This window comes from Perognathus longimembris, chromosome 6 (genome assembly GCF_023159225.1).
Source record: "Perognathus longimembris pacificus isolate PPM17 chromosome 6, ASM2315922v1, whole genome shotgun sequence".
Taxonomy (NCBI): Eukaryota; Metazoa; Chordata; class Mammalia; order Rodentia; family Heteromyidae; genus Perognathus; species Perognathus longimembris.
The window spans coordinates 38,278,813-38,302,498 of NC_063166.1; the positions used below are offsets into that span (position 1 = coordinate 38,278,813).

Below are 23,686 nucleotides of genomic sequence, written 5' to 3' on the forward strand. Positions count from 1 at the left end.
GATTTGTTTTGAAGGAATTTAATTTTTTGAGTTCTACATATATTTTAGATATGAGGCCTTTGTACGTGGTATGGCCAGTAAAGATCTTCTCCCAATCTGTGGGCTTTCTGTTTATCTTGCAAGCTACATCCTTCCCATGCAGAACCTCTGCAGTTTGATGCAGTCCCATTTGTCCAACCTTTCCCATATGAAATATGATAACAAACTTTTTAATTACAAAGAGTAGTTACCTCTTGGTGTGCTTATTGTTTGTTCTACATATATGTGTCACTATGCTAAGCCATGTCTCTCTTAGGTTGCTTTTTGCCTGATTATTTGGAAAAGTTCTTTTATAATGCTAAGTGATTATCTGATAAAAAGTACTTTATTCCTTACAGAACCACTAAAATATAAATAGCCAGAAGAAATGTTCCTGAAGATATAGGACAACTAGAATTACTACAGAAAACAACTTGATAATTTCTTGTAAAATTAAACATACACCTACCATATAATCTAGTCATTCCACTACTAGAGATTCACTCCAAAGGAATAAAATCCTATGTCTTAAAAAAAAAAAAATCTGTGAATGTTCACAGAAACTTGACTTATAGTAGCCCCAAACTGAAAATAGCCAAAATTTCTATAGATGGTTGACTGAATAAACTGAGAACTACAATACTGTTAAGCAAGAAAACAAATGGAATATTGACACACACTAACAGCACAGATGAATGTGAGATGAATAAACAATCATGTTTAGTGAAACGTTGAAGATTAGATAAGGCAGCAAAGCATTGCATTCACACAAGTATAGAAAATGCAAACTGATTAACAGTGACCAAAATAAGATGAATGGTCACCTCCATCAGATATAGGCAACTAAGGAAGCTACATTTGAGGATAAACAGGTACGCTTATTATATTGATTCTAGTGTTATAAACTTGTAAGATTGTGTAAATATGTTCAGTTTATGACATAATAATTTATCAAATAGTATATTTTAAGTATGAATAGTTTACTTTATGTCAATTATACCTTAGTATAATTGGTTTTAAATCTCCTAAGAGTCATTAATCGTTAATTATAGAGTTTTTTAATCTCTCAAAAACAAGAGAATAAAGAAAAATCTTACCCATACTAGAATTACATCATTTAGGCATGTCTTTTAGACTCTCTTTTTTCACCCATTTATGTGCTGGGGATTTGAACCTAGAGCCTCATGTATACAACTAAGCTATAGCACCCAAGTATTTCATAAATATAGGTTACAATCCAAAACAAAATCTAACTTTGGCTTCATATCATTCTAAAAATGGAAAAATCTTATCACTATTTAGAACTAGTTGAAGGAAAAGAGAGTATCAACAATTAGAAATGAAATACAAGTAATTAACATGGGAGTCTAGATCTTAACAATATTGTTCCTCATATGAGAAACTCACTATTAATGTGTTTGCTGTTAATAACAGTAATCTTTATGTCAATACATGAAGTTTTCCACTGGACTTATTCACACAATTAAGAAACTTGCTCTATCAACTTAATGATAACTTAATAACACAATCACACTCGTAAGCTACTATATTATCATCCTTATCCAAGTTAGTAAACAGTTTTCTCCCTCTAGCTAATGCCAGTTTTATATTTTCCTGTTCCTCAGATCAAATGAACTATGAAAACCATAGGCTCCATCTCACAAAGATCTGAACCATTAATTCATACCTTAAAAAAAAATCTCCACACAACTAGCCTCAATGAACTGGCACACTATAATTATGAACATCTAAATCTTCAACAGCAAAGACATTTGAATACCTACCATCTCCCAAAAGATGTGTCACAAGCCTGGTAAGGGTTTGCTTAAGGTCAAACTCTATAAGCTTTGTAGCCTCCATGGTGTGTGTCTCTTGTTTATGGCCAGAACGAGAACTTTGTTCAAAGAGCTGCAGACTTTCTCCATCCTTTATACCAGCAAATAACTGTAAACAAAGAGGAATAAAATAAATACATGGTATATTGGTCAGCCTATATCCATCAATATGCAATTCAGGTAAAAACAAATGTTGCTCTAAGTTATAGTATGGGAATAAGAATTACATTTTACAGTAATTACCTGAAATTAACATCTTGCTAAAATTACATCTTACTGAAATTAACATCCATTTTGTAGCACCTTTGAGGAAAGCTCTATGATAAATTACATGGAGGATCTCTAGGGAAGTGAAAGACACTGTTCTGATTTTTACTGATGTGTTTTACATTTGCATATCCTCATAGTCATTTCCTAAAAAAAAGATATTATTCTCATATCTAGTGGAAATTTCAGTCAGTCAGACTTTCATGCTCTAAAATAACATCACCAACCTTCGGGTTTTGTGATCTAAGACTAAGTAACAAAATATAGTCTAGGAATTACATCCTGTAAACCCATGAGGACAGGAAATATACTGGAATTTTCCACAGCCCACAACAGGGTCTAACATGTTTCTGTCACTTACTGTTCATATAAACATAGGCAAGTAACTTGGCAACTAAGTCTCCAGTTATAATCAGTAAACTGGGATATTATAAATGTTACAGAAAGTAATATGAAAATATGGAGTACTTAATATAGGCCAACAACTACATAAAACATCCTCAATATTAATCATAGCTATTATGTGAAGCTGTTTTATCAACAAAACATTCCCATATTTGACAAGACAGAAGAACTTTACCTGAAAGGAGAAAGTAGAATGGATAGGGAAATGAGAAAATAACTCTACCATTCTTACCCTGCGTCCCATGAAATAAAAAATAACTGTTTCATTTAAAGAATAAAGCAAGCTGGGCATTAGTGTCTCACTCCTGTAATACTAGCTACTCAGGAGGCTGAGATCAGATGATCATGGTTCAAAGTCAGACAAGAAATTTTCATGAGACTCTTACCTTCAATTAACCAACAAAAAGCCTAACGTGAAGGAGTGGCTCAAGTGGTAGAGCATTAGACTTGAGTGAAAAAGACAAGTAAGAGTGAGAAGGTCTGAGTTCAAGCCCCAGTACATGCGGTGTGTCTGGGTGTCTGTCTGCCTATCTGTCTCTGTCTGTCTGTCTGTCTATGTCTTTCTGTCTCTCTCTCTCACACACACACACATACTCACACAAATGAAGCAACTACCATTTTTAATATTAAGTTGGGTGATTAGAACCAAGTCTTCTGATAAGTGCTACTAAGAAATTGAAAAAGATTATTATAGGTATGTATGAAAGAAGAATTACTAAATAAAAATCTACCAAAAAAAGCATGAAGCCAGGAAAAAACATCCATCACAAAGCCACTGAGAATCTCTGCCTCCCAAAACTTAAGGAAAAAGAAAAGAAAAAAGAACACGATTTGTGACAATTTAACCACAGACAGGAAGACAAAAGAGAAAGCCTAGTGCTGACAAAGACAGAGTGGATGATACATATAGCCCTGATGGACCTATCATCATGACAAGGATCAACACAAACAAAAACCAGTCCTGCTATACACCTGAGGTTAGGTGTCTATTTCCTGGGTATAGAAAGAGCCTCTGGCTATGAAAGTGGACTAAGGCAATTCTATACTGAAAGTGCTTCTAAGTGCCCATCAAAATCAAGCAAAACACCTGAAACTGCTTCTTATAAGCACCAGGAACAATGACTGCTGTCAAGGCCTATGTTTCCCAATAGTTCCTCTAAAAATAATTTAGAGCAAAGGAACTAATTTTTATAAAGCCTATTAAATATATGCCTTCAACATGACTTGAAAGCAGAATGCCAACATCAAAACAATGTAAATATGCTGAAGCATGGTTCACTAAAAAAGCACATGCCTAGTAAGCACAAGGTCCTGAATTAAAATCCTAGTACTCCCCAAACAAAATAAATGCATATAAAAAAGTACACAGGTGGGGTCAGAGGCATGGTTTAGGTACCAAGTTCCAGTACCCATACTGAAGCAACACAAGCATGCAAAGTCATATGGAGAGAGTTATTATACCCTCAATCTGGTAGAAATCTTTGAGTTTAAGCAAGAAAATCCAAGATAAAAATGAGGACAAGAGAAAAGAAGAAAATGAGTGAAGTGTTAAGGTTAATCTAAAATCCCTACTAGGAAGAGCAACAAGGAAGAGGAGGAGACGGAGGAGGAACTGTCCCAGTGGACCTGGACAGTATACCCACTATAACTGACTAAACACGTGTAAAACATTCAAGTTGTATGAGACAAAATATACTTTCAAAAATTATAGGATATAAAGCCGGGCATCTGTGGCTCACCCCTTTAAGTCTAGCTACTCAGGAAGCTGAGATCTGAGGATCACAGTTTGACATCAGCCCAGACAGGAAAATCAGTCAAACTCTTTTCTCCAATTAATGCCCATAATAAAAAAGGTTGGGGGGCAGTGGTAAAAGTGAGCTGTGGCTTAAGTGGTGAAGTGCTTGCCTTGAGAAGAAACAAAAGAAAAAAGAGCTTAAGGGCAAATTCCAGACCCTGAGTTAAAGCTCAAGACCAGCACAATAACTAACAAAAATGATAGAATATATATAGGCAACCCCTCACACATACCTGTATTTTGCTATATTAACATAGAACACTAGAAAACTAGAAAATCTACCCAAACAAAAAAGTTACTCATAAACAAACATGTTGAATTGAAACACCATTATAAAACTACTTAATTTTTAAAACACTAATAAAAAGTAACAGAAAAAATTCACTAATACTATAAAAATTATTGTCCTAAAATGTAAATATTTAAAAATAATGAACTGATGAAAATCCATAACTCTATGCACCCTTCCTCAGAAAAAAGGTAAGAAGAAAAATAATTAGAAAGTGTATTAAACATGCCCATTTGTAGTTGTACAAAGGTGTTGCTATTCAACAAAGCAGTTTATGAGTAATAAAATGTATCTTGATCAATGTCACCCCTTTCAATATTCTCCCCTATCCCTCCCAATCTCATCATTTGGCTGTATTGATTTCTTGTTATATAATGCTTTTCCTCAATTTCTGTAACTTCTGCCATAATCGTTCTTTATTTCCATCTACGACTTTTAGGTTTGGTTTGTTATTTTATTTGTAAGAGATTGTAGTGCTTTGTCGGGTAATTTCTCTCTAGTTTGGGTTTTTGGCGGGGGGGTTGTTTTTTATTTTTTTTTGGAAGAAGTAACCATAGCTATGAAATTTTTCTCCTAGCTCTGCATTTGCAATATCTCCAATATTGTGTCCAAGATGATTCATACTCATTTTATTCTTGAATTTTTTTATATTTCCTCTGATTTCTTGCAATAAGCTGACTAGTCATGTGATAATTATTCAATCTATATATGCTTACTTATGGAGATTATTACTGGCTCCTATTGTTAACCCAATCTGGCATAGTAACTAATATAAATAACTACTTCAATTATCTTATATCTATTAACACCTTTGTACTAACTAGTGATGTTACTTGAAGAAACTTTATTGGCTTCTGAGAAGAATGTATTTTTTAGTTTGTCTGTTTGGGTCGGTTACAGGGCTTGCTTGAACTCAAGGGCTAGGATCTTTAGGCTGAAGGCTACTGCTCTACCACTTTAAGCCACAGTGCCACTTGCAGTTTTCTGTACTTTCTTGCATGGGCTGGCTTTGAACCGCAATCCTCAAATCTCAGCCTCCTGTATATAGGATTACAGGCGTGAGCCACCAGTGTCTGGCTAAGAATATACATATTGCAACTATTTGGGTGGAATATATGGGAAATGTTTCTTAAGTACCATCTGTGATTTATTAATTCTAAACATTTGTTGCTGCTGTTTGTTTTTGTGGATGATACACACATTGGCTAGAATAGGACACATGGTAAAAGTTATGATGTTTAAAAAATAAAATAAACATACCCACTCGTATTTGATCAAACAAGTAGATATATAAACAATTGCTTAGGCGAGACACAATGAACTCAACAGAGATATAGTAAGAGACACTTAAGAAAAGCAGAAACAATAAAGAGAACAATGAAACTTAAGTCAGCAAGACTGTGACAGAAATGGAAGACCAGCAAAGAAGGAATAATGCTTATTACATATTGAAGCTCCAACACAGAAACACAAGACAATAACTAGCATTGAAATCAATACCTGAGAAAATAAAGGTGGAAGAGGCAAACATAAGACTTAGTTCAGTAAAACATTTTAGGTTATCTTTAAAAATTATTAGAATCTATTAATACATAGATACATACATATAATACATACATATGATTATGACTACAACATGTCTGCAATACATAGTAAACACTGAAGTTTGGGGAAAACCTTGAAATAAATAAAAATAGTATTTGTAAGGCCATCTATACAATATAACCAAGAAGAAGACAGTCAAATATCTAATCAACACCCACTATCATTTCCAACGGAAATATAGCAATGGATATAGAAGAGACTTTAGAGCGTAATAAACCAATCTCCAAATATGAAGTATAATTCACTAAGGTGAAGATACAGAAAGGGTAAGATCACTCAGCCCCTTAGATATAAAGCCAGAACCAAATAATGATCTCACCATGATTCCAGAAACTAAATGGTTGTTTCACGTAGCTTTGTGTTTGAGAGACACCACAGTGCTGATGAAATTAAATTAGATTTCCATTAACCGCACCCAGCCAGCTGTATCATCTATTTTTTTTCACTAGGACTTCTCTTCTATTTCTGACATTTTCCTAAGTGTCCTCATACAAATCCAAATGACCCGGATCACAAATTACAAATCACAAATTACAGACTACAGAAACCAGGAGAAGCAGTTCAGAGCTGAGAAAAGAATACAAGCATGAAATTAATTTTCATCTTGCTTAGGAATAAAAGTAGATTGCAAAATCAAACTAAATTTAAAATTTAGAAAGCCAAAAAGACTTCTCAAAAAAAAAAGCTCAGATTTCAAACACACATTTTAAAAGCAAATAAAGAAGTAAATGCTCATATATTTGCATATGCCTGTGTAAAATTCTATGATTGGTCAAGTTGCGGACTCAGATGAACAGAATTTCAAGGACCTATTTGGACCACTCTGGGGTTCCCAAAGCAGTCATTTTCACTTTCTATTAGATCATTTAAATGTCCACTGACCTGGTTTCATCTACACAGTGTGTCTTCTGTATAAATTCTAAGTATTACCATTCTGCCTTTCCCTGGAAAATGAAAGGATCATATGGCAAGCTCTGCTAACTGTTCACATTACCACTGGCTACGAGCAAAAGATGGCTACTACTTTAGTGGGTGCATATCTTCCCTACTATACTGTTTCAATAACCCTCACAATCAATATTTCTCAATTATTAAATCACATGTTTCTCAACTAAGAACACTGGAGTTTAGTGATGTTAAGCTACCATTATTAGCAAGTGGTGGAGCCTGAATTTAAACCCTCATGGTCCTACCTGTAATCTGAAGGGCCCACTCTGGTTCACTATTGAAAGGATCCATATGAGCAGGATGAGAACCAGACTTAAAGCACAAACAGAGGTGAGCAGCAGTGTTCCTGAATTCATACATTGTTTTAGGCACCTGCATAACATATTGATTATGTGTCCTAATTAAATCATGTATAACGAATGAATACTATTAAATTTCTTACAACATGATAAGTTTGCCTTTCAAGTGCACTAGCACACACATATCTGCACAACACAAAACACAATGAGATCATTATTTTTGTTCTGGCTTTATATCTAAGGAGTTGAGTAATCTTACCTTTTCTTATGTTACTGAATCATTCAAGACTTGCTTCACACACAAATGTGAAGTACAGTGATGTTCCACATTATTAACTACTCACATGAAGGCTCTGGGTGTGCAGATGCTATGTGAACTTCTGGGGAAACATGCACTGGGGGAGAGGGGTGACCGTTTGTGTAGTTCCTATTCTGATCACCGATGTTTGGCACCCATTATCTCAGCCCTTTCTTCCTAATGCAAAAAACAGAAGAGAACCAAAGGAAAATAGAAGAAATGAAGTAAAGAAAGAAACACTTAATTTCCAAATCGAAAATCAAAGACAGACAAAAAAAAACCTTCTCAAATCAAAGAACTGGTGTGAATACTGCTGAAATTCATTTTTGCATGCTGTAAAACCTATGTGCACAGTGAAGAAAAAAAAAGAACTGGTGTGAAGAAATTCAGAAGGACATGAGTTAGTGACATCCTCTTTGGGATTATATAATTCTGAAAGAAGATACATCACAGAAAATATCTAAAATAAACCTTAGCACAAGTTGTCTGACTCAAGTATTGCCCGGGTTCATGTGTATTCTACAAGGGGACTTAAAACCTGGATGTACATTCCCTGATTCCTATGATAACCATAGTGTGTGGCTAAATACCAATAGCCTTCCCAGGACCAGGCTCAGAGGCAAAGGAAGAGACTAAATTCACCAAGCATACACACAGCACTACTGCTCTCTTTATGCCTGACCTATACCAGTCAAGGAAGAGCTAGAACAAGAAACTTAAAATAGTATTTGAAGAGGAAAAGGAGAATCCTGCCAGCATAAGTTTCTATTTGAGAGGCACTTCTGCATTGAAACATAAAACAAGCATGATAAAATCACTTCAAATACATTTGTATATTTTTAAGCAGCTGACAATCATCCCATCACTGGTATCTCATCAATTTAGCTAATTTTATGTTCATAAACCAACCTTTAGCTGAAGTAATAGTGCAAAAAGGCTACAAACCTACAGGTCAGCATTCCTGCTCTGCAAACATGGGAAGAAAAGCAACATAAGTAATGAAGAAATGGTCTGAGATAACATAAATAGAAAACAAGACTGGGATCCAGCTGAAAAATTGCTTAGTAAACAGACTAGGTACATGAAACAGATGAGGTCATTACTAAAGATTCAGGTTATGCAAACCAGCATCTTAATAAAGGAAGGGAACAGGAAAGAAGCCAAAAGGGGAGGAAAAGGAGAGAATGGCTGCTTAAAAATGTGGACAATACCAGGTGCCAGTGTCTCACACCTATAGTCCTGAGGCTGAGACAGGGAGGTTAAGAGTTCCAGGCTAGCCCAGGCAGCAGAAGTCTATGAGATTTCATCTCAATGGGAAAAGGTGGGTATTAACTATGTATGACTTAATTGCAGCTATTGAAAAAGAGAAAACTGACAACCATGCTCATGATCAGACAAGAATCAAGACCCTAACTCAAACCAACTAACAAGGAAAATGTCTGGACGCAAGGTTCAGTAGTACAGCACCTTCCTCATAAGTGTGAAGGCTGAGTTCTAACTCAAGTGCTACCAAGACAAACCTGGACAATAGTACTCAAGTAACATTTTAGTCAACTACTCTCCTATCTCCTTATCATAAAACATTTTTGAAAACTATTTTGTTTAAAAGTTTAATTTACTCAGAAGATTCTATTAGAAAGAATTTGACTGATAAGATTAACAGGTTAAACATAGAGGAAAAGCTACTGTTTGAGTAACAAGAGAATGATTTGACAACAAGGTCATAAAGAGACATTTTATAGAGTACAAGATCAAATGGAGAGAGACAGGATAAAAGACAAACTGATGCAACAGCAATATTTACAAAACTATATACTGGAAACCAAGTGTATAACTCATGGGGGTTGGGGAGAAAATGAGGGAGGAGGTAACAAGCTGGTAAGAAATGTATGCACTGCCTTATGTATAAAACTGTAACCCCTCTGTACATTCACACATTAAAGACTTGGTCATTAATATTTACTGGGAAGTGGTGACATCTTTAAGAAGGTAGGCCTAACAGGGAGTGCCTTTGAAAGGAATGGCCAATAGGATCAAGTGACCATGGACTAAAACTTCTGGAATTACAAGCCAAAATAAACCTCTAAAGTTTATTCATCACAGCGATTTGTAACAAAAACTTGGCCACCTTATTACAAGCTGAGTATGGGGTATTCAAGAACACTCTATATTGTTTGCAGTTATTCCATAAATATAGAACCATTAAAAAATGAAAGGGCTATTAAAAGTTGAAAATAGAGACTATATATACTCCTCTGACTGAAGCCAACATATTATAGAATGATCAAAGCCCAAAGAGCAATATCACATTCTCACTGTGAGGGAAGACAAATAACTGATTTTTAACCATCTTAAGAGCAACAGAAAAGGGCTCTGAGTACCAGCAAGACTTCCACAGAAGGGATCATCGTCACTGGGCCTTCAAAGTGAGAACACTCAGCTAATCTTTCCTAATTACTTGATCGATTTATAACAGCTTACATTTATTCCTCATGTTTTCAAATTAAGTTCCACATGTTCCAAATGTTATATATGAAGCCTTTCATGAAGGAGTTCATGTCTGCTTCTACCTTCATCTCTTATTTCGTCCCCATGTCCCAGATACTCCATAATATGCAGTGCCCGGAACTCATCATTTTTCTTTTTTTTGGTGCTTGCAGATATGCTAATTGTACCACCAGAATCACAGGGCCCCTCTTCTCAACCTTTAGGAGCATTATGTTTTGTTTAAGATTTTCTGTGGTACCATCTATTCACTACCTAGGAAGTAATGTCTACTACCAAGGAGGGTTATCATCTCTGTGTGTTGGCTATGTCTCTTACCACATTGATATTCATCTGTCTCATTCACTAAGCTATAGACAAAGGAAAAACACTTAGCATCTTATTTGTAATAACTGTGTTTAGGAGGTAGTTCGGTTCACAACCAAAGCCTGTGGGTAAGTAGAAGACTTCTGAGCACCAGGGACAAGACAGTCATCTAGAGTGACGGATACAGCCTGGTACTATGACAAATATTGCCTTATATATTTGGCAGGCTCGTTGTCTAATAATATTTGGTTCACAGACCAAGAAATAAAAATCCCTCCGAAACATAAGCACATTGACATATACCATAGAAACTCCCAAGCTTGAATTTTCCATGAATGCAGCTAGCAAATTCAATTATCTTATTCAAATCCAACTAAGGCATCTCAGCAAATATTAAGTATCCAAATCATTATGGAGGAAGGATTGGGGTATCTTAGTAAAATGAATAGATGGGCATATTAAAGGGATATCAGACTCATCCAGGTGGGTTTTGGCTGCTAATTTCCACATTTTAATTTCTTTAAACAACTTGGCCCTAAGTGGGATCTTCCACTTCTCATTTGGGAACACTCTGAAACTTCAGGGCCAGTTAAATACAGCTCTGTCCTCAAGTCTCTGTGGGAAGTCCATCCTATTGCAGCTAATTGATATTGAACCAGCTTTTTCATTCCCTAGATTTTCTGTAAGGCACCACATGCCAATTAATCAAATTACAAAGATTAGCACAGAGGAGGGAATGCATTAAAATTGTGTACTGAAAGAGACTTTATTTTCTCCCTGCTGTTTGCCTCATCTCCTCTCCTTGAGATAAGACTTTGTGCCAGAGGAGTGAATGGAAGGGATCTAAAACAGCCAATGTTTTGTAGTGGACGATAAAAGTGTATGGGTGGCAGAGAAAGAACTTTTGCCAGGTAGCTGAACATAATACTGGCTTCCAGCCCACGGTACTTGATGAGATGCCCAACATTTTAGTTGCCATATTCCTCTGGTTTGGGTGGAAATTGCCTTGGAGAAACCTCGTTCTTCATCTGAACTGTCCTTCAGCTTCAAATTCAAATAGGTTCCCTTGGATTAGTGGCCTGTCCAGATCTGCCAGCCTCATGAAAGAATATTCAAGTTACAGATATTACAGAGGCTGTTCCACTCCTTACTTAGAACTAAAACACATGTTCTTAAAAAGTGAGGGTCAACCTACATACTCCTCACAGCCACGTTCATGGCTCACATAGCTGAGGCCCTGCTCCCTGACTGGCAGTACTGCATCATCACATATTGCTTGAACTCTCCGTCTCCCCAAAGATATAGCCAAATTCCGTATCTGCCTGTTTTGATTAACCCTAACATATCACGACAAGTACAATTTTCAGCACTTTCCTTGTCTTAGAGTCTCCTTTAGGGATATCATGGGAGAAAAAAATAGATTAACATTCTGCTAAGCTCTGGCCTATACAGAAAAGAAGAGGGGAAAAAACCCAGAAACTTCAATCCATCAAAGTAAGGAAGTTATATGGAGCTATACAAAAAGTACATGAGAGATTCAATGTCTAGACATGGTGAGGCAAAAGGAAACAATGGTAACAAGAAAAATACTGCATCCTGTGTGAACCATTTTTCACAACAAATACCATTTAGACAAGAAAATGCCATCCATTCTACCATCTGTTTAAAGTTATGATCTCTCATCATCCTCTTCCCAGGAGAGAATGAAAGATAAAAATATAGGAAAAGAGATTGCAATTTCTTCTTCAGGTAACTAAACAGCTCATGCATGATGCTAGTGGTGAAATATAACAGCAGAAAGGCCCTACCTAAATTCTATCACTTACTCCAAAAGAAGACAATAGAAGAGATATGACTAGTCTGTTAACTATGGGAAGAAACAGGAAAGACAACAAAGGCTATATTTATAAACAAAAGTAGATGAGAACTAAAAGGAGTGAGTGCCTGGTTGAAATGGACACATTCAGGCAGTTCTACACTTATTACAGGAAAAAAAATCTTTTTTTTTTTAAGATAAATACAATAAAATAGGTAGGGCAGGTACCATTTACTACCTTCACTCTGATAGCCAGTAAGGCTCATTATAACTTAAGGGTGTCACTGTATTAATCAACTTGTTTAAGATCATCAGAGAGTGAGCTACAGCCTCAGAATCTGATGCCCCTCTCGCCAGGCAAAAAGCTAGCACTTTTTCCCAGATTAAAAACCATCGATTCAATATCAGACCTGAAACTACTGAAGGACAGAGTAGGAGGGACACTAGAACTTATAAGTATAGGCAGGAACTTCCTGAATAGAGTCCCAGGGGCAAAACAGATTGGGGAAAGACTTGACAAATGGGATTACCTCAAAATAAAAAGTTTCTGTACAGCTAAAGACATAGCCACTAAACTAGAAAGACACCCAACCATTTGGGAAAAGATCTTCACCAGAAAAGCAACAGACAAAGGCCTAATATCCATCATCTACAGAGAAATCAAGAAAAACTAAGCCCTTCCAAACCTAGTAAACCAATTATTAAATGGACAAGGGAGCTAAAGAGAGACTTCACAGAAGAAGGAAAAAAAATGGCAAAGAAACATATGAGGAAATGTTCAACATCCCTGGCAGTAAAGGAAATGCAAATAAAAACAACCCTCACAAACCAACTTATCCCAGTCAGAATGGCCTATACTCTGAACTCAGGCAACAACAAATGCTGGAGGGATGGGGAGGAAGAGGAACCCTTCTACACTGCAAGTGGGATTGTAAACTAGTACAACCACTCTGGAGAACAGTATGGAGATCCCTCAAAAAACTCAGCATAGACATACCCTAATGACCCAGCTGTTAGGTCCTCTCCCTGAGGGCTCCACATAGATGCCCCTACCTCATTAAGTCTCCACCCAGTTACCTGGGTAACCTGCAGACCTGGAGGCAGTTACCTCCCCTTTCCCTGAGGTCACATCCTAATCCACCTGGCCACACCCCTTGCCCCTGCCCTAGACATAAGGCAGGGCTGGGTGGGGGTCGCTCTCTCTCTCTTTCCCTTCTCTCCGGCCATGGATCTATCTTGGCCACAGGCCAGCAGTTCGGTAATAAACTTTCTTTCCTGCCTGAATACCGTGTGGTGTTCTCCTTTACCGGCTACCTACTTTAAAAACCTAACACCAGCCATACCACTTCTAGGCATCTATCCTGAACAACAGGATCCAGGATATCACAAGGACACCTGCACACCCATGTTTATCGCTGCACAGTTCACAATAGCCAAGATATGGAAACAACTCAGATGCTCCACTACAAATTAATGGATTCAAAAAATGTGGTACCTGTACACAATGGAATTCTACACTGTGATTAGAAGTGATAAAATAATGACATTCACAAGGAAGTGGACAGGTCTTGAACAAATAATGTTGAGTGAGACAAGCCTAGAACACAGAAAACAAAGGCACGTGGTCTCCCTGGTATGTGGATGTTAGAAATAAAAAACAAAGAGACATGACAAAGAAAGCAGAACCCAAGGTACCAATTCACAGGGAGACCAAAAATAAGGGGAGGGGGGTGCCTTGGGAGAAAGGCACCCAAAAGTGAAATACAAACTCTAAATTATATGTATATAAATTCATATGTACATAATTCAACATCCAGGTTATAAAGAACACCAAAGATAAAGAAGCCAAAGTCTTCTTTGCAATCAATCTGAGAGAAAATATACCCTTTCCTCACACAAGACATACACAGATGCACATCTGAAAGAAGCTGGAAGGAATGAATGGAAAATGGGGGTGGGGGGGAGATACAGTAGAAAGGTCTCAACAGCTGCAATGGGAACTGAAGAGAACAATTTAAGCAACTCAAGGGCAGCAGGGAGGGGGTGAAATTAGAGAAAAAGAAGGAACAGATTACACGAAGCAAAAATGAAAAGAGAGATGTAGATGTATATATCACCTGAGCTGGAAGGAATTGTTTTACAGTTACTAATTATAGAGGACATAAGCATTGTAGACTAGAGTGACAATGGACATTAAGGATAAGATCACTGTTTATTTTAAATTTTTGTTTTTGAAAACAAGGGGGTGGGGTGAGGGGCTGGGTGGGAAGAAAGGAGGGAGAAAAATGAGGAAGGGGTTAACAGGTATGACAAGAAATGTATATGGATTCACTACCTTAAGCATGTAACTATAACCCTTCTGGTACATCATCCTGACAATAAATTAAAAAATAAACAAGCCATTTATAGAAATACTTTTCCATACAAAATCCAGGGCTGTAGATGCTCCAAGGGCCAACAATCAACAGTTGAAGTTCTTTCTTCAGTACAAGGATAAAAAGTGCGTATTTCCTTATTTTTACACATGTATATATAAATAAGAACTATTTACTAGTAACTGACCAGGTAGTATAGTAAGAATTACTAAAATGTGGTATTTACAAAACCATATTAAGTAGCTAATAGAATTGACTAGGGATACAGAGTGTTTCATAGCAAAGTCTTATAGCAAAGTGTTTCATAGCAAAATCTCATAGCAAAGTTGCCCAAGAATGGAGTGATCATGTATTTTATGTGTGAACACTTCTCAAGGAGTTGCTTTTTTTTTTTTTTAAGAGTATTATAGAAACAAGCAGAGCACAGAACCAAGTCATCTCGCAAAAAATTTGTCTCACATTAGCAGTGAATGAGGACTTGAGTATCACCTCTAATCATTATTTTTGAATTGCCACAATTCTTGAGAAATAAATTAGCAGCAAATCTTCAGTGATATCCTGGGTGGGGTAAACATTGCAAACACAATGATTTATTGTTAAAGGCTCTTTTCAACGAGACTGCATTATTATTGGTGAATTTATGAGATGTGTATCTCCCACTGGATCCTTGCTACCCAACTATAGTATAGAAATCAAATCTCGAGATTGACATATTGTATCAACTCTTTGAGCATTAAAAAAAACTATTTCTGTTTCACATGATATTACTTCAGAATGTACTTTATCCTAGGAAAGGTTTACAGACTTGGATAGACACTGCTCCCTTGGTTTAACCAAACACATTCATTCAACTCACTACCTTATTCCTTCAAAGCTCTGAATTCTAACTCTTCATGCTCAAATCATCCCTAACATCTCTGACCATCTCAAATGATGCAGCACTCCTGACAGCTCAATCTACTACACATTTTGGGTGGGATTATCCAGAGACAGAAATTATCTGCTCATTCACTGACGTGCACAATCTAACTAAGAGCATGTTAAAGCCCAAACCCTGGTGTGGGTGGGGGAGGAGGTATATATATGAAAATTTGTGGAACTGTCAAAATCTCTCACCAGATTCTGAAATGACAAAAAGACAAGGCCAAAGGTCATTGATACAGTTCTATGTAAGGGAGAGACTGGGAAAAAGCAAAGGAAGAGGTGACACTGTCCAAAAAAATAAATGTACTCATTATCTCACTTATGAAAGGGTAACCTCTCTGTATCACACCTTAGTAATAATAAAATTATATTTAAAAAATAAAAAATCTCTAGGTAGCAGAAACATATAAGTGAAAAATAATAGTGTGATTAAATAAACTGTCTGATTTTTAAATTTTTCTTATCCTTCAAGTTAATTTGAGTCAACATAAGTTATACATATCTAATCCAGGATAAATCAGGAGGATGATATTAGAAACTAGGTGCCAGGAGAAAATCAGCCAATAAAGGGTGAGCTTCTACATTTCTGGGCAGAATCAGGGATCTAATATACAGTTCAATGGGATAAAAGTGTCACAGGTTTGCTAGCTGGTTCTGAAGCTGACTGGTAAATCCTCTCACCTACCACCTACCTGCACTTCACAAGCTTTTAAAATTGTGGAATCACGCCATTCCATCTACACAAGTAGCATTCACTAATATGCACCAGGCTAAGAAATGCAGTCCCTGGCAAGGTGTGAAATCTACTGTGAAAGAGGATAATATTGCTGTGAAAATATTTTTGCTACTTTCACACATCACTTAGGCTAGTAGAAAACACATTGTTACTGTAATTATGTAGATTCAGTAAAAACCTAATGAGGCACTCTTAGCCTTCAATAGCAAATGTAAAACGTTAATGGAAATAATGTTCTTGCAATTTTGGACAAATGAGATGTAAAACCTATTCATCTGTTTCACTTTGGATGTCAATATTGGTTCAAGAGCACAGGTTCATACTGTTTAGAACATCTATCAAACTTCATGTATTCCACATACTCATTACTAATAATAATAAGGGAGCTTTCTTATTACCTACTTGTAACCAAAAATGTTAATTTAAATATAAATATTTTTGCCTCTCTTAATGTGATTTCCCTATCAGCACACTTGTTGGAAAAATAACAGCCTACTTCCCTCCTGGCTTCTTGACATTCAGGAAGTGGAGAAAATCAACACTGCCATTTTTTAGCTTATTGTTTCTCAGCCACAAGCTAACCCTTCATTGCCTGCTTTGTGAAAATCTAGTTGAGTCCTTGAGATATTTTTACTTCCATAGCTGACGTAATATGAAGCTCTTTCAGTAGAGGTCGCTGGAGAGATACTACAATTCTGAGCTCCAGGGGCTCCTTTCTGCCCAGCACTGTGCTGTGGTGCAAATAGCAGCACTCAACCTCCCCAGTGTTGATGACAGTGGCCATCTGCTTCCGACAGCATACTTCTTTGTCATTTTGGTTGCACAGTGCTCCCTGCAATGTACTTTTCCCAAGATAGCTTTTGCTAACACCCTGCCAAGGTGTTGCTATGCTTCATTTCCACCAGCATGGGACCACTACTACTTCTGGGCCATTCATGAGCCACCACTGGTTAATGAGGCAGAGATCTTTCTTGAGTGCTCACTATCATCCTGGGGGAGCAACTGCTCCTTATATCTGGTAGTGCTATACTCCTTACAGTTTTCTTTTTACAGGCTAATCTCATTGCGATCTATGACTCATAACTCGGTATTACTTTCCCTAATCAAGTCACTGTATGATTTCTATTTCATGATTAGGTCCTTTCTGATAGACCTACACTCTGGAGTGCTAGAGCATGAGAAACTGCCCCAAGAAATATCCAACAAGAAAAACAGGTAAGAAAACAATCATACAGTTTTAAATGTGTCAGCTGCCATCTTTTGTAGGGCATATACTACTAGTCCAGAATGAAGGACACACTCAAGAGCCACATTTACCACTGCTGCTCAGTGAAGAATCCTCAAACAGGCAGGAGAGGCAAAATATCCTCTAAAAGTTGACTAATCAGTTGGAGACACTGGGAATACACAAATACATTTCCAGGCAGTGAGTTGCTGAAACCAACAGTGAGGGTCATAGGCAATAATGTTTTAGGGGAATGATGAGGCTCAGGCTATGAGGTTAATAGGTTCTTTCTTATCAAAAGCAAATTATTGGCAAAAAAAAAAAAAAAAAAAAAAAACACCCCAAACAAACACACTGTGCCATCCCTCTTTTATCTTTTTAACAAAAGAGGGACTTGCTTCAAATGATACTCCAAATCCTCCTCATCTTCCAATAGGGTATTACTCAAAGCCAATGAACCATGAACTTCTAGCTATGACCATTTGTCTTTCACTTCCAAGATATATAACTAAGTTAACATGTGTGAGGGTGAATAATAAAGCTGTTTTAATTTAAGTATATCTTTGACAGAAGAGTCCAGCCGAGGAGATTTTTTAAAGAAAAGATTAGGGAAATGTGGAGACTATAATCTATCAAGACCAAATTAAAATGCCCTCAAAAAGCTCCTCCACATAAGGTTATTAAGAAAACCCAATAACCATATGATGGATAATAAAACCCTGTCATTCACTGAAAGATGGAAAATGGATTCAGAGAAAAATGCAGGAATAATAAGAGAACACCTGTGGCTCACAATAAAAGTATCAGTAGGGAAGCTGGGAAAACAGGCCCAAGAACAGGAGGATTCTAATGAACCACCTGAATGTTAAAAGAAAACATTAGAGACCACAAAAAAGACATTTTCTAATGAAAATAAGAACAACTTCTGATAAATCCACAAAAGATCCAAAGCATTTATTTGATCAAAAGGAAGGACACTCATTCCACAAGCAATCATAACAGGCAACTCCGCACACTCCCACATGAAGAATGGTAAGTGACTCTGTCACTGAAGGGAGAGGATGCCACATAAACTTAACACAGACATATGATGAAGTACTATATCAGGATTCCATATTGGGATCAAAACTGCATCAAAAGCTTTGATCTCTATATATAGAGATTCACTCATCTCTTCCATTAAAACATTTCCCATTGCTTCTCTGTGAATAATTATGAATTGCATATTTGCCTTATAATAGTTGTACCTCTTCACTTAACATTTTTGTGTTTCCCTAGGTCAATAAAACTTCCCAAAAACTTCTAAGCATTTAAGATAAGCATACTTATATTGATGAATAAACAATGTTTATTCGTGCTTAAAATGCTATGTCCAGCAATTCATGAAAGAAAATATTCTAACTGCCAAGAAAGTGGCAAGGAAATCATCTCAGGATAAGAGAGTACTTTAAAATAACTAACAAGACGTCATAAAATGTACTACTTTGTTAGATTCAATTACCTAGGACTAGGTAATACACTCAAGTTTGAAAAGCCTAATCAGATAAACAAAAAAAATGAATGCACTCATATAAAACTGTTTTAAAGCACTGGTTTTGATGATATTTAAATAATAATGAAGACAGAAGCAGGAAGAAAAGAAGACACATGAGAATCGCTTTAACTGGAGAGATCAATAGAAAAGAGCCCAAATAAAACTGACCCAGTGGGTGTAATGAAAAGCAAGTTCAGTGACCCAAGAACCCAAGTAACGTTGAAAATAATGACATTTTCTTTTGTCTTTCCCATGGTTTTACCCCTGATGTCACTGTAACTGATTTTTGGTACCCTGAGCATTGTATACACATTTATTGGAACTAGAGAAGGGAAAGGGAACATCAAAATAGAGAGCCAAAGGATAAAAGACGAGCCAATGTAACAACAATACTTATAAAATTATATGCTATGCAACTCATGGGAGGAAGGGAAATGGGGAGGCGAGAAGGTGGGAGAAAAATGAGGGAGGAGGTAACAAGTTGGATAAGAAATGTACTCACAGCCTTACATATGAAAATGTAACCCCTCTGTACATTACTTTGACAATAAAGAAATTTTAAAAAAATTTTAAAGATCCCAAGGATTCTGTTGCCCCCACTGAGGAACAAATTTTAGTTCTTCAGTTTGTCCACAGGATCACAGGATAGAACCATGAGGTAAGACATCCATCCTCATCCACAAAATGAAAACAGAACTGCAGTGAGCACTAATCCATGTAAGTATTTCTGAATTAATATTTTTAATATGGATAAGTAGACACGGGATTTGTATGAACTCCCTCTAATGGATATATCAAATACACGAGATCTATCCCTCTTTGTAAAATAAGTCCCTCAATCAATGTTTTGCGACAATTTAAATTTTGTCCCCATTCAACAGCAGTTCTCCAACATTTTTACTATAAAGATCCTTCTACACTCCTACCAACTGTATCATTTGCATAATCTATGATAGCTTATCCCATTCGATCTTTCTTTTTATAAATTTATTTTTATTTATGTGGTACTGAGGAATCAAACCCAGAGCCTCATGCATGCTAAGGCAAGCATTCTACCACTAAGCCACATTTCTAGCTTCCTTCCTTCTTATAAGTAAGCATTATCTTGCTTTTGTTTAGCAGTCCCCTACATTTTTCAAACCTTGTTTTATATTTAATTGAAAAAAAAAGTATCTGCCTGTATAGAGACAACACAAGCAAGTACAGAGTTTGTTTTGCATATTTTGAATGTCTATAAAAAAGATTTCAGCCAGACTATATTTATTTAAACCTCACATATGTACCTCTAGTTCATTTATGTTACCACAAAGTAAATAAATACACAAATAAAGCTTGTTTTATTTATCTTTGTTCCTCTATTTGAAGTGATTTTTTTTAATTTTCAAAGGAAAGCTGCCAGATCATAAAGCAACATATAAGAACTACATACATTCCCAAAAGTGTTAGCAGATTAATAAATCTTCAACATTTGATACTGTAAGGATTCTAGCATTTGCTAGTCTGAAGGGCTTGACATAATATCTGATAGTTACAATTTGTATGTTCTTCTTTCCTGATAAAATGGGTTATTATTTACTGTATCATCTTCTGTCACTTAGCAATTTCTGATGTTTGCCCATTTTTCTTTTTAATAAGAATGATAGGGGCTGGGGATATGGCCTAGTGGCAAGAGTGCCTGCCTCGTATACATGAGGCCCTGGGTTCGATTCCCCAGCACCACATATACAGAAAATGGCCAGAAGTGGCGCTGCGGCTCAAGTGGCAGAGTGCTAGCCTTGAGCAAAAAGAAGCCAGGGACAGTATTCAAGCCCTGAGTCCCCAGGACTGGCCAAAAAAAAAAAAAAAAAAAAAAAAAGAATGATAAGTCATACATATAAAAATATATGTGGGGGTGGAAGCAGCAGCAGAAGGGTGGGGAAGAGGTTCAAAGGGTGGTTAATAGAATCAAAGTTCTTCATAAATTAAGAAAATTTAAGAAAGAAACCCATTGAAAATGATTAAAAAGGGAAGGGAAAATAAGAATGAATAATTGAGGGGGTGAATTTAATCAAAGTACATAATATCCTTTGTAAGAAAAGGTGTATGGTAATAAAAACAGAAGAAATATATAAGAATATCATATCTGGAGAACAATAAAAGCACATACATATCTACCTCATTTTCAGAAAGAACATAGTACCAAAACATAGAAGCCTTCCATGCCCCTACCTAAACACAACTCTTATTTTCATAATTCCCATGCTCAGCTTTATAAAATTTTTAACATAAACCAATGAACCCCTGATGACACATTGACAAATTCTGGCCATTTTTGCAACTTTACCTGAATCTAATCACAATGTAACCTTTTTTAGCTTTAATTGCTTGATATAGCTAATTATATTCCTTCATGTTGACACATACAGTTGTGATCTATTCATTTCTACAGACTTATGACACAATGCCAACATGTAAATGTCACAACTTATTTCCTGTAAACATTCTTGGTATAACTTGGAGTTGGTCCACTTTTCAGCTAATCCTAATAAGGTTACAAAATTCTCATCTCTTTCCTGATAGCTGAGACACATTCAAGGATGTAGTAAAAGTCTTTACACAGAAGAAAGATTTCAGATAGGGTTTGCCACATCTCCAGCAGCTTTCCAAGCTCTACAGATTCATCAGTTGGTATTGTCAAATATTTTCCTACTAGAGTTATTTTTTCATATTGAGGCTCTTTAATACAATCAATATCGATCTTTTTTACTTTGTTATTAATAGTTGTACAAAGAAGTTGCCATTTAACAAAGCAGTTTATGAATACAATATATCATGACCAATCTTCTAACACACAAAAAGCAAATTAGCATAGTGGAACAAGGCGGTTCATTTTTGTATGATATACTTTAATCGGTCTCAACCATCCCCTTCACAAAACAATTTCAGCAAGTTTCATTGATATATTTGTACATATGTAAATAAAGTATTATGACCATATTAACCTTCCTTCAATCTCTTGGTCGGCTCTCCTCAATCCTACTAGTACTTATCTCTTCACAGGATCTTTTTACATTCCTGTCATTTATTCTTTAATGTACATTAATTGTTCAAAGGGATTTTACCATTATATTTATAGACATATGGAATATTTTAATCAAATTGACTCCCATACTTGTTCTCACTCTTCCTTATTCCCACTATGCCTTATTATTCCAGAAACAACCAATGAGTTTCATTTAACTATTTTCATTCACAAAGCAATGTGTTTCATTATTATTTACTAATATTCTATATGACTCTCCCCTCAATCCTCACAATCCTACAAGAAAAAACATGATATATAAAAACATAATATGTATATAATGATCCTGTATGTTTTATCTTTTAGATCTAGCATCCACATGAGAGAAAAATGTGACCTTTGTTCTTCTGAACGTAGGTTAAAACATGATTATCACCAGCTTCTTTCACTTCCCTGTAAATGGTATAATTTCATTTTTCTTATGGCTGAATAATTCTCCATTATGTTATACATGTATCACATTTTCTTAATTCATCCATCAATTCAAAGGTATCTATGCTATTCCCAAAGCTTGTCTATTGTGAATAGTACTTCAATGACAATGAGTTGACAAGTGTCTCCATTGTCTCCTGAATTACAATCCTTCAGATATATGCCCAAGAGTTGCATTACTAGATACCATGGTAATTCTAATTTTAGTTTTTTGAGGAATCTCCATACTAATTTCCATAGTGTTTGCATTAACTTACATTCCTACCAACCGTGTATATGATCTTCATATACTCATTATTTGCATTATTTATTGTAGTTTATCCCTTAACTTCATTTATGGAGGCATTTATTAGGTAAAGTTTTACCTTAATGTAGTTAACATTTCTTTTGAGGAACATATACTTAAGGATTCTCGTTTCACGTATTAAATTTTACCAAAGTGATGTCAATGTCCAGTATTTTCTTGCAAAATGTTAAGACTTCTCTTCCTTAAATGAATTGTTAGTTCATAAAGAAATGAGTTTTGGAGGAGGAGGAAGATGGCACCGCCACAATGGGGAGGCACCCTAACTCACTCCAACTGAATAGCGAACTGGGAACTCCAGCACCCAACACCCCATCAAGAACCCAGCAAAACCAAGAGCCAGAAGCAGTGGAGAAACACAAGAAAACAAAAAGAAGCAAAAAAGAAGAGCCGAAAACCTACACGGAGACGGAGAATCTACTGGGCACCCTCCCACCACCAGCCGACCGTGGCCCAAACAGGGCCAGGCTGGGAAAGGGGACCCGGTGATCAGCAGATCAACTGCTGGGAGCTCAGAGTCCACACAGCAGGACTCCACGGACACTAGGGAGAGTGCGGACCAAGACACACAGCAGCGATTGGGAAGTTCGAGTTAACACCGAAAACTGACTTAAGCGGCTGGGAAACCCACCGGTGCAGAAGGGGAGAGCCGGGGACGCCACCACGACCTGTAGCCACACCACAGAACTCCACCCCCGAAGGACCAACG

The 23,686-nt window shown here is 36.5% G+C and overlaps 1 protein-coding gene across 7 annotated transcripts in view; it reads right to left on the reverse strand.

The window, feature by feature from the left end:
* Nucleotides 1-23,686, reverse strand: part of Fars2 (phenylalanyl-tRNA synthetase 2, mitochondrial) — a 367,213-nt gene that overhangs the window by 322,566 nt on the left and 20,961 nt on the right. For all 7 annotated transcript variants that reach the window (XM_048348571.1, XM_048348569.1, XM_048348572.1 and 4 more), the window contains one exon: nucleotides 1,803-1,962. In XM_048348571.1, coding sequence (XP_048204528.1) covers nucleotides 1,803-1,962 — 160 coding nt within the window. The remainder of the gene's footprint in view (nucleotides 1-1,802; nucleotides 1,963-23,686) is intronic.